This window comes from Oncorhynchus clarkii, unplaced genomic scaffold (genome assembly GCF_045791955.1).
Source record: "Oncorhynchus clarkii lewisi isolate Uvic-CL-2024 unplaced genomic scaffold, UVic_Ocla_1.0 unplaced_contig_390_pilon_pilon, whole genome shotgun sequence".
Lineage (NCBI taxonomy): Eukaryota > Metazoa > Chordata > Actinopteri > Salmoniformes > Salmonidae > Oncorhynchus > Oncorhynchus clarkii.
The window spans coordinates 228,982-241,560 of record NW_027257987.1 but is presented as its reverse complement, the minus strand read 5'-3'; the positions used below and the strand labels follow the sequence as shown (position 1 = coordinate 241,560).

The 12,579-nt window shown below is 41.1% G+C and overlaps 1 protein-coding gene across 1 annotated transcript; it reads right to left on the bottom strand.

Moving 5' to 3' along the window:
* Positions 1 to 5,088: 5,088 nt before the first annotated feature.
* On the bottom strand, positions 5,089 to 11,600 carry LOC139394406 (zinc finger protein ZFP2-like). The gene is made up of 2 exons (XM_071142463.1): positions 10,999 to 11,600; positions 5,089 to 7,327 (listed from the first exon to the last, which is right to left on the bottom strand). Exons 1-2 carry the CDS (start codon positions 11,378 to 11,380, stop codon positions 6,171 to 6,173), a joined length of 1,539 nt encoding a protein of 512 aa, XP_070998564.1. The 5' UTR covers positions 11,381 to 11,600; the 3' UTR covers positions 5,089 to 6,170.
* Between the last annotated feature and the right edge of the window lie 979 nt (positions 11,601 to 12,579).

The following is a 12,579-nucleotide window of genomic DNA, read 5'->3' as shown; positions in this document are numbered from 1 at the left end:
CAAGGTCCCTTGCCATCTTTGGGGATTTCACCAGAGCGTCGGGAGCGGTTCTGAACCATGCAAAGTCTTCCGTCAAGTTTTTCGGAAGATGGCGCGGTAGAACGGATGTGCCTGGGGGGTTATCTCTCTGTGAAGGGGCCCTGAGGATTCTCAGGGTTCATTTTGAGACCTCCGGCTCAGCGACGCTAAACTGGAACATGCGTATCGCAGTGGTACAGAGGAAGCTAGCAATGTGGAAGGCTAGGTATTTGTCTTTTATGGGCAAAGTTCTGGTCCTAAAGGTGGATGTGTTGCCGTCTCTTTTGTATGTGGCATACACCCATTGCCGGCTTGTCTGAGGAGGCCTCTAGTGAGGCTTGTGTTTCAGTTTATGTGGAGTGGCAGGTGCGAGTGGGTCGCCAGGGCATGCATGATCTGTCCCATCGGGGAGGGAGGTAGGGGGGTACCACATTTCCCCCTCAAGCTGGACGCCATTTTTGTTTCTTTCTTGTTGACGGAGCTTGCTCGTCCGGTTATACACCCGTCCGGTTACCTCCTGCGGGTGTTCTTCTCGTATAAGGCGAGAAGCGTAATGGTGTGGTCTAACGCGGGTCCTCGGGCGGAACAGCTGCCGTGGCATTTTGGCCATGCGGCCAAGTGGCTGCGTGCGCACCCCGAGGTTGAAGTTGCCCGAGTAGGTTTAGACCACAGGCACCTGTACGAGGAGGTCAGGCAGGCAGGGAGTCCTGCGCCTGTAGCGGGCATCTCGTCATTGGTCTGGGAGGGAGTGCAGGCGCGGGGCCTGGACAATAGGCTCAAGGACCTGAATTGGTTGGGCCTCCATAAGTGCTTGCCGGTACGTGCCATCTTGTACCGGTATAGTTTGGTGCAATCCCCCGCCTGTCCAAGATCCTCTTGTGGCAGGGAGGAGACTGTGCGCCATGCCTTTTGGGACTGTGCCTTTGCCGGACTAGTCTGGGCTAGGGCACGGGTAATGCTAGGTGTGGTTAGGAGTGATTTTGTTTTGACATGGGCTAGGCTAGAGAGAGGCGTAGGGAGAGCAAAGGGAACGGATAGGGACAGGTTTCTGCTCTGGCATGAGTCTCTTTAAAAAGGGACTGTGGGAAGCCAGGCAGAATTTAGTCAAGACAGGGAGAGATTGGGGGGTGGAAGGGATAGTGAGAAGGGTGGAAGGTGATTTGAGGGGGAAGATGAAGAGGGAGGAGAGGAAGTGGGGGAAGCATGCGGCACGGGAGAGGTGGAAAGGGGGTTTAGGGCTGGGAGTGTTAGAGTGAGTTTGGTAAGGGGATAGATTAGGGAAGGGGAGATAGGGAAAGGGTTAGGTATTGGTTAGGTATGACGGGGAGGGACGATGCTCCCCAGAGGTTTGTTTTTGTTTGATGGTTTTGTAAATACAATTAATTAAGAATGAATGAGAATTATGATTTTGTAATAGTATGAATGGTATTGATTGTAATAAATTATTTTAACCACCTTTTTGGTTTGCTTCCTGTCTGTAAGTTTGGTGAGGGTTTTTCTTTTGTTTCCCTCTTCTTGGGCAGATTTAGTGGGTCTCATGGTGGGTGTCTTATGTCTCAGTTGTTGTTACTAGTCAACTTTCAGTGGACACCATCATAGTGTCATTCAGAATCCCTCCTAAAACCTGTTTAGTTTTTGTTGTCAATGACTTTGTTAGTTCCCTCTTCTTTTTAAGTGACGTTTATGGTTTTCTTGCTGGGGAATGTAACAAACAATGTAGTAAAACAAGCTTATATTTTGGGTTGTAGCATCCAGTTCTTGTTAGTCATTAGTCTTTCAGTTCTGTTTGCTGTGAATGTTTTATTTATTCTTCCTGTGAAATGCATTGCGTTGCATCCATGTCTGAAATGTGCTGTATTATTCAAGCTTGGTTTGAACATATTGCAAAAATAAATGAAACCAATGACCAACCAATCGACTCATGCTCCATCTTAGTATGAAAAAGTTTACATTTAGTGCATTTGTTGAAGATGAAAAATTTTGAAATCAACAATACGAGATGTTACAACGAACTGAACCGTCAATGGAGGTCTTTCTCTTTATATAGCCTGCTACAGCATGCAATACTATTAACTCACAAGGGGGCATAACGTTACATGTACAATACTATCCCATTTTGGAAACGTTACATGTACAATACTATCCCATTTTGGAAACGTTACATGGACAATACTATCCCATTTTGGAAACGTTACATGGACAATACTATCCCATTTTGGAAACGTTACATGGACAATACTATCCCATTTTGGAAACGTTACATGGACAATACTGTCCCATTTTGGAAACGTTACATGTCCGCGTTAATTATCTTAATTATCTTTTCAGAACTTCTCAGAAATGAATCAAGGCCATGGAATGGATATAGACAAAAAGAGAATTCAATGACTAGCAGAGGTAGAGAGGCGAGGCAGGGGTGAGGACATCATCCTGCTATTTTGACAGTCCCTGAAGGACAATACAGAAGAGGGATTTGCTCTTATTCCTTCCCTTTCTCTAATGTATTTTGTAATAAAATTAGCAAGTGTAGTAAGATCAATGCTTTACTAGGACTGGAGACCACAGCAGCGATTCTGCTCTTGCCCTACCTCTTCAGGACCCGAGTGGCCTTTATGTCCGTGACATGGTATGCTTATGCACCATTCATCTGTTTCTTCATAAACATAGGTGTGCACGCTTATATAAAACTACAGCTGAACATTTGTTATGGTTTTTGTTAATTGTATGTGTATTAATCTTTTCTTACTTTTGTTGACACAGATTTCCCCGCTCTTCACTCCTTTACTGCACATCGGCGGAAATCCATTTCACCATGAGAGTGAAATCCCGCTGGCCTTTGATGGGGAGAACATCCACGCCCTCGAGGACGTCCCCATGGGACTTGGGGCTCTGCTTCGGCTGTATTTTTTTTAAAATTTCCCTTAAATTTCCCAAAAATGTCAGAAAAACACTTATGTTATTAAGTTACTGTGTTCTGGGGATAGGAGAAGTTGGGTGAAGTTACCAGGGCCGGTCATAAAGATGGCAAACTTCCTAACATAACTAAGTGAATATGATATACACACTAAAGCTGAAAAATCTGTATTTAGCATCAAGTCTACAATGTTGTTAGTTTACCTATGATTCATTTTTAATGTATGTTGTTTTTATTGTACATCATTATTTTTTAATGTTTTTTAAATGTCATGAAAAGCACTTTACAAAGTACTTTTATTATTTATTATAGTCTGACATGTCTGCAGAAATGTTGCAATTTTGTAATGTGTTTTGTTTGGTAAATTGTTTTGTAAATATTAATTCACATTTGTTGTGCCACTAAATAAACAATTATTTAAGTTAATATTGTCAATATTATTATAATCTGTTTTTATAATGGAGGGAGGGTGGACAGGGAGTTAAAAAATAAACCCCAAAAGGTTCTTTGAGGAATCATGATAAGGGGTTCTTCAAAGAACTTTTAGGGGTTCCCACACGGTTTAAAGGATTCTCCCGGAACCTTTACCTTTTAGAGTGTATATTGATGAAAGTCACCTTGTCCGAGAGACATTTACGTAGTTATACACAGCCCCATTTGGGATGACTATTTTGGGGTGAAATAGCGGCCACAACAGACAGACCTGATATCGCCCATAATTCGAGTCACGTGCTGAGGGGGTATGACCAAAGTTATTCTATTTAGCTACACTTTGTAGTACATTTTTTCATTATAATAAATGTTTCTGATGCCACATCACTCATTTTCAAAGGGAATTGTTGGTTTTTAGGGGCAGTCGCTTTTTTAGCTTTTTGTCTGAAAGTATTTTCTCAACTGCGATACCAACTCCAGTCAGCAGATGGCGATGTGCGTCTTTCAGGTGATTCTGCCACTGTGACGTGTAATATAGTGAACGGGACGTTTCTTCAACATCAACAGCTAGACAGTCACCTTGGATCACTCTAACTTTATGGAAAAAGGTTTATTCAATAAATATAGCAACTTCTCTCATACTGGGAAGAACCAAAAGTGAAATTTTCAGGCTTTAAGGGCAGTTTTATTTCAAATGTCGTACCCAGATGAAGAAAATCCAGTAAGCGTTTTATAGTTTCATCATTAGTGTAACTTACCCTAGAGTGGACACACTCCCACCAGTTTCTGAGACAACTGCCCAGACTTTGTAGACTGTTTAATAATGCTTAAACCTCATATTTATCAAATTTGAGTTGATATGAGTTGTCATCTAGTTCACAAAGACTCTAGATATTTAACACTAAATGACCGAATCCAGGGCATAGCTGGCCAGCACATTTAAAATAATAGGAATTCACCACTGAGGGTCACACAGACACTTTTCAGAATGAGGTCCTTCTTCCAATAGTTTCACCAGGTCACCCTGGCCCCTCCCCCCTACAGACCGCACCAATCCCCACTGTGATGAATTCAGTGTTAGGACGGCTCTAGGTCGCCTGCAACCGACCAATGATAGGTGTCCGAGTCGACTTACTCTCAGATCATCTTCCACTGCCTCGGCCCTGTTTACACCTCCAAGGTGCCCCCCTCACACAGGAAAACACACTCAGAGCCTACTGACTGGGCCCTGTTTACACCTCCAAGGTTCCCCCTCACACAGGAAAACACACTCAGAGCCTACTGACTGGGCCCTGTTTACACCTCCAAGGTTCCCCCCTCACACAGGAAAACACACTCAGAGCCTACTGACTGGGCCCTGTTTACACCTCCAAGGTTCCCCCTCACACAGGAAAACACACTCAGAGCCTACTGACTGGGCCCTGTTTACGAGGCTTTTATAAAAACTACACTTAGCGTGTTTCGATCACCTCTTTTTATTTAAACTAGGTTTGAGATGTGGTATCCACTCGCCTCGCTGCCTCTCAGATAAAAACTAAAGGTGCTCCAGGTGCTCCATCTGCTCTGTTCCCAAAGTGTGGTCTCCCTGAGATCCCAAGTTAGAGGGATCCCTGGTGTACCATTTACCCAGGTCGTCAGGAGCGGTCACCAAGTGAAGATTAACATCCCCAAATGTGGTTAAGTTCTTTAATATCAAATGAGGAAACAAACTTATCACACAATTAAGTGTTATTCTTAAACTAAATCTTTATTCACTTAATAATAAGGGAGCAGGTCAATACAACGCATACATAAAGAGAATCAATTGAGTGCTCTACGATAATGATGCCTGGTCGATGAATCAGCCCCAGATGGTCGTTGAGAGCCCCGAGACAAAAGTACAAAGGTCTTTTACAGCTAAGACACACCCCTTTCAACCTATATGACCAACAACAGATGTATAGAACGGGTCACAAGGTTAAGATTTGTATGAAAGATACTTATAATTCTCAGCAGACAGTGTCTGCTGTAAAAACAGTACCCTGTGTAGAAACCAGGGTCTGGCCCTGGGGTCATCTCTCCCTGGCACCATAGAGAACAGAAACATTAACTCGTGCTCTGGAATGCGGTCTCTTTAGGTTTTATCACACAAAAGACATTGGAAATCTCCTGTCAGTGTTTTCTCCCAGAGGCCCATCCTCAGTAGAACACAGACAGTATAGTTCTAAGAACCCTCTATTCTGTTGCATAAAACAACCATTTGATGCAATAAAAGTATTATAACATAATGTTGAAGTTTTGCTCTCAGTGTCCACAGAAAGTTGACTAGTAACAACAACTGGGACCTAAAAGACACCCACCATGAGACCCACTAAATCTGCCCAAGAAGAGGCGAACAAAAGAAAAACCTGCACCAAACTTAAAAACAGGAAGCAAACCAAAAAGGTGTTGACTCTCCACATCTATCAAGACAACTGGAGCACTGGGCCAGACACTTAAATAGAACCTGGACCAGCTCAGGTGAAACACCTTCCCACTAATGAGATGGACAAGCCAGCACAGGTGTAACACATACTGACTAACGAGGTGACACCAATCAATCTCTTCCATTTCAGAGCCTGGATTTTTCCCCTGGGGCTAATATCCAAATTATGTTGAAATCAATTGATAAGGGGGCAAACGTTGAGGCTTCTACATTTTGACACTATTAAAATAATCCTAAAACAATGTTAAAACATTCTACATTGTGACATTAATTTGTTGAAATCATGAAACAACTACTTCATGTATGTATTTTCTAATATTTGATCAGAGATCATTTATCAGATTATCTCTGGTCACAGCTATGAGCTTTCTCTCCTGTGTGTGTTCTCTGGTGAAGAGTCAGAGAGCCAGATGAAGCAAATCTCTTCCCACATTGACCACAGCTATAAGGTTTGTCTCCTGTGTGTTTTCTCTGGTGCACTGTCAGCTCTCCAGATTGACCAAAACCCTTCCCACATTGATCACAGCTATACGGTTTCTCTCCTGTGTGTGTTCTCTGGTGTTGAGTCAGGTGGACAGATCGAATAAAACCCTTCCCACATTGATTACAGCTATAAGATTTCTCTCCTGTGTGTATTCTCTGGTGTTGAGTCAGAGAGCCACATGTAGTAAAACACTTCCCACATTGACCACAGCTATAAGGTTTCTCTCCTGTGTGTATTCTCTGGTGTTCAGTCAGAGAGCTAGATGAAGAAAAACTCTTCCTACATTGACCACAGCTAAAAGGTTTCTCTCCTGTGTGTGTTCTATGGTGTACAGTCAGAGTGCTAGATGTAGTGAAACTCTTCCCACATTCACCACATATATAAGGTTTCTCTCCTGTGTGTATTCTCTGGTGTCGAATCAGATGGCCAGATGTAGTAAAACTCTTCCCACATTGACCACAACTATAAGGTTTCTCTCCTGTGTGTGTTCTCTGGTGCACTGTGAGCACTCCAGATCCACCAAAACTCTTCCCACATTCACCACAGCTATAAGGTTTATTTCCTGTGTGTGTTCTCTGGTGTTGAGTCAGAGAACCAGATGAAGTAAAACACTTCCCACATTGACCACAGCTATAAGGTTTCTCTCCTGTGTGTATTCTCTGGTGTTCAGTCAGAGTGCTGGATGTAGTAAAACTCTTCCCACATTGACCACAGCTAAAAGGTTTCTCTCCTGTGTGTGTTCTCTGGTGTACAGTCAGAGTGCTAGAGGCAGAAAAACTCTTCTCACATTGACCACAGCTATAAGGTTTCTCTCCTGTGTGTGTTCTCTGATGAATTTGAATGCCTGATGAGGTGAATCTCTTCCCACAGTCAGAGCAGCAGTGAGTTCTCCTCCCTGTGGATCTCTGCAAGTGTTTCTTGAGGTGTTCTGATCTGGAGAGACTATTCTCTGCCTCTTCAGCATCACAAGGTTGTTGAGGCTCCCCAGAGGATCCACGATAGTCAAGTATATCTCCTGTGTGAACAACAAAGTCAGACTGATGATTAAAGGCCCACAACAGCGGTAATCCACTGTAAAAGGTGATGCCAACAGCATAGCCATGATGTTGTACAACAATTGATGTCTGTAATGAATGTTAAAACTATTTGACAATTGTCTTAAACGAGCAAGAATAGTCATATTTTGTCTTGTTTTCACATTAGTAGTAACATCCATGATTGTAGGCTAAAATTGCAGCACGAGGGCAATGTGACTGCAGAAACTCCTCCCTGCTAATGAGGAAACCGATAGTTATGGATGTACTATATCTGCCTGGAGCAAAAATGGTGAGCAAAGATTTTAGTTTTTCACAATGTATTCTGAATATGAATGGGGGAAAACTCAGGGAAGTAACCTCCATTTCCAGGTTGCTAATGAGTAATTTTCACACTGCTTTGGATGTTAATTGTAAGGATCGATTGAATGTCCTGTTTAATATAATGTTTGCTACAGTATTATGAACTATGTGTAATTATTGAAGAACCGCGTTAATGACAGTATCCATTTGGGTGTCAAGAAAGTAAAGATTCTATTTTTTATTTCACCATTATTTAAACAGGTAGGTCAGTTGAGAACAAGTTCTCATTTACAACTGCGACCTGGCCAAGATAAAGTAAAGCAGTGTGACAAAAAAACAACAGAGTTACACATGGAATAAACAAACATGCAGTCAATAACACAATAGAAAAATCTATATACAGTGTGTGCAAATGGAGTACGGAGGTAAGGCAATAAATAGGCCACAGTAGAGAAGTAATTACAATTTAGCAAATTATCACTGGAGTGATACATGTGCAGATGATGATGTGCAAGTAGAAATACTGGTGTGCAAAAAAGTAAATAAAAACATGGGGACGTGGTAGGCAGTTGGATGGGCTATTTACAGATGGGCTATGTACAGCTGCAGCGATTGGTAAGCTGCTCAGATAGCTGATGCTTAAAGTTAGTGAGGGAGATGTAAGTCTCCAACTTCAGCGATTTTTGCAATTCGTTCCAGTCTTTGGCAGCAGAGAACTGGAAGGAAAGGCGGCCAAAGAGGTGTTGGCTTTGGGGATGACCAGTGAGATATACCTCCTGGAGCACGTACTATGGGTGGGTGTTGCTATGGTGACCAGTGAGCAGAGTTAAGGGGGAGCTTTCCCTAGCAAAGACTTATAGATGACCTGGAGCCAGTGGGTTTGGTGACGAATATGTAGCGAGGGCCAGCCATTGTAAGTCAGAACCGTCCAGAGTAGTGATGCTAGTCAGGCGGGCGGGTGCGGGCAGCGATCGGTTAAAGAGCATGCATTTAGTTTTACTTGTGTTTAAGAGCAGTTGGAGGCCACAGAAGGAGTGTTATATGGTATTGAAGCTTGTTTGGAGGTTTGTTAACTCTTGGATCTACCCCTCCCGGATCCGGGAGAATTGTCATCAACTGACAATAGCATAACGCAACGGACAAAAAATCTTACTAGAAAATATTCATATTCATGAAATCACAAGTGAAATATATTCAAACACAGCTTAGCCTTTTGTTAATCACCCTGTCATCTCAGATTTTGAAAATATGCTTTACAGCCAGCAAGACAAGCATTTGTGTAAGTTTATCGATAGCCTAGCATAGCATTATGCCTAGTTAGCAGCAGGCAATCTGGTCACGAAAATCAGAAAAGCAATCAAATTAAATTGTTTACCTTTGATGAGCTTTGGATGTTTTCACTCACGAAACTCCCAGTTAGATAGCAAATGTTCTTTTTTTCCAAAATGATTATTTTTGAAGCCGAAATAACTCTGTTAGTTCTTCACGTTTGGCTGAGAATTCGACCAGAAATTGCGGTGATGACTTCGCCGAAAAATATTCCAAATTAGCTCCATAATAGCAACAGGAACATGGCAAACGTTGTTTATAATCAATCCTCAAGTTGTTTTTCAAAATATCTATTCGATAATATATCAACCGGGACTGGTGGCTTCTTAGTAGGAAAGAGAGAAACAATGGCCGCATTTGTCTTTTACGCACAAAACACTCTGAGACCTACTGTAGGACCCATAACTTCACTAACAATAACATAGACCTACTGTAGGCCCCATAACTTCACCTAACAACAACATAGACCTACTGTAGGGCCCATAACTTCACGTAACAATAACATAGACCTACTGTAGGACCCATAACTTCACGTAACAACAACATAGACCTACTGTAGGACCCATAACTTCACGTAACAACAACATAGACCTACTGTAGGACCCATAACTTCACCTAAGAACAACATAGACCTACTGTAGGACCCATACAACAGGCCGAGGACTATAAATCATTTCATATTTCAGGTGAAACATGGAAACTAAAATGTCTTTGTCATGACATTTCATAACCTGATCACCAGATAATTTTGTCAATAATCCCACTAAGCTACTCTGTAATGTGTTGTCATTCTAAATGTCCTGAATAAAGGAAAATAGCTCTGTGTGTTGTACAATAGCCTATCCATCAAGGAACAGTTCTCTACACATTATGAGCTAAGTATCTCTGTGTCCAAACAGACTAACGAGACCCTACTGTAAATCAAGCAGACAATAACACATTATAAACACCAATTTGTTAGGGATGTTGGATCCAACATGGAGCACGGCATAACTGTCTTTACCAGAGTAATGAATGAAGAAGCACTTTGGTTGTTGTTGCATGTCGTGATGTTTGTCATTTGACTGGAATTCAGAAAATTATTTCCTGGATCAGCTGATGATAGTTGAACATGTGACTGTAACTAAACAGCTACAGTATTAAGAATGATGTGTAATTATTGAAGAACCGCGTAAGTGACAGTATTGATTTGGGTGTTAATAAAGTTATTTGGGTCAATAAAGTTAAGGTGACTCTTGGTTAGAACCACTGGATTTTGCAAACTCAAATTATTTATAATTTCTGTGCCCATGAAAACTGTTTTCCCAGCGTAATATAAGGAGACACTAAATGTTACGTAGGTAGAGTGCATTTCAGAGATCTGACTCCCAAAAAACTGTCCTAACAGGACAATAACCTAAACCACAAGGCCAAATCTACACTGGAGGAGCTTACCAAGATGACATTGAATGTTCCTGGGTGGCCTAGTTACAGTTTGGACTTAAATCGTATTGAAAGTCTCTGGTAAGACTTGAAAATGGCTTTCTAGATCAAAAACCGACTTGACAGAACAGGAAGGATTTTAAAAAGAATAATGAATTTCACATGAAGGTCAGTCGCCTATTGGATGACATCACGACTTCCCATCAAGCCAACTCCTTAAATACCTTACTATGACATCACTCACTCCTTCTAGTTTCCAGTTGTCTAAAAAAACACTATTTTGCTCAAAACATTTATTTTGTTTCCCTTTAGTGTGTTTATACCTTAGTGTATTTGTATATCACTTTTCAATAGGAAAAGTTAAAAATCACTGGAGGACGTCATGAACAATTCATACAATACAAAAACATATTCAAGAGTAGAACGCCCTTTTAAAATTCACACATTAGTTCAACAACTGCAGAGTTTGTGTCCCTGTTTTATAAGATAGTACTCACTGTATTTACTGGTGTTAATCAGATCAATGTCCCTGTTTTATAAGACAGTACTCACTGGTGTTAATCAGATCAATGTCCCTGTTTTATAAGATAGTACTCACTGTACTTACTGGTGTTAATCAGTTCTCCAGTCTTCTCTTCTTCGTCCTCCTCTAATGTGACAGTAATCTCCCCCTCTTCATCCTTCATTAAAAAAACGTCTTCATCTTCTTTCACTGTCACAGTAACCTCCTTCTCTCCAAAACCTGCATCCTGCTCTTTCTCTTCCTCCTCTTCTTTTACTGTAACATCCACCTCCTCTTTCACTCTGAACGCGTCTTCCTCGTCTTTCACTGAAACGTCTTCCTCCACCTCTTTCACAGTAACAGCCTCACCCTCTACTTGTTCTTGTATTGTAACAGCCTCCTCTTTGACGAGAGCTTCTTTCTCCGTCCAGCAGATCTTCTCTTCTTTATCAGGAGGAGAGTAGCTTAGTGAACTCATGGTCGGGGATAACAGCTAGTTAGCAATAGCGACTAGACTAGTGCTAACTTGACCAGACAACTAATTGACTTACAACGTAAATATTAAATTAAATGAGGTAGCTAGTTGTTTACACATAAGTATGTTTAAATCATAGTGTTAAATAAACTAGTAAATTGTCTAAAGAGCTTGAATGTTCCGACTTTGTTGTCCAGCGAGCTACCGAGGTGACTGCAGTTGTTGAAGAAGCTTTCCGTCCACTAGATTATACGTCACAGTAGAAACATCGCCTGAAAGAACCATATCGCCATCTGCTGTCTGGAGGGAGGAAACGCAGTTGAGGAGGGAAAACTTTTTTTCTTCTTCATTGAATTATATTATAAAGCAGTTTAGATAAACGTTTTTTTCCTCTCCATTAAATAAGAATATTATGTCAACACGTACAAAGAGCAACAAGTGTTGTTTGATTAGTTCAGGTTTTTTATGAGATTCTAAAACAAACTCTACATCAACTCCACATCTATATTTCTGATTCAGTCAAATAACTAGATTTCAAAAAAAGCACCTAGTTATTGATACCCTTGATAAAGATGAGCAAAAATTACTGTATGAAATAAATAAATAAACTTTACCCACTACCAGGATATTTTAGCCCAAAACCTGGATACCTCTCTGCTAGGAGGCTGACACTTGGCCATAAGTGGATCTTTCAGCAAGACACATCAACACCCACGAAGAAATGGTTACTTGGGCACAAAATCAACATTTTCAACGGCCATCTCAGTCTTCGGACTTGAACTCCCTTGAACACCTGTGGTTTGAATTGAACAGGGCAGTCCATAAGCGCAGACTAAATAAATCAAAGACCTGGAGAGATTCTGTATGGAGGAATGGTCTAAGATCCCACCCAATGTGTTCTCTAATCTTATAAAACATTTTAATGTCATTATCTTTTTCAATTGTATCAGTATAAAATAATATTATTTTCCTTTTATTGTTGGTGTAACAATACATCATGTAGATGTATATAATGAACAGACTAGGTCTATACTGCTCCTACATGGTGTAACAATACATCATGTTGATGTATATAATGAACAGACTAGGTCTATACTGCTCCTACATGGTGTAACAATACATCATGTAGATGTATATAATGAACAGACTAGGTCTATTCTGCTCCTACATGGTGTAACAATACATCATGTAGATGTATATAA

Bases quoted from the DNA above. Each gene is read 5' to 3' on its own strand.
- LOC139394406 (XM_071142463.1), bottom strand. From the start codon at position 11,380: ATGAGTTCACTAAGCTACTCTCCTCCTGATAAAGAAGAGAAGATCTGC. The intron at 7,328-10,998 runs GTGAGTACTATC...TTGTTCACACAG, and splicing joins GATTAACACCAGTAAGTACA to GAGATATACTTGACTATCGT.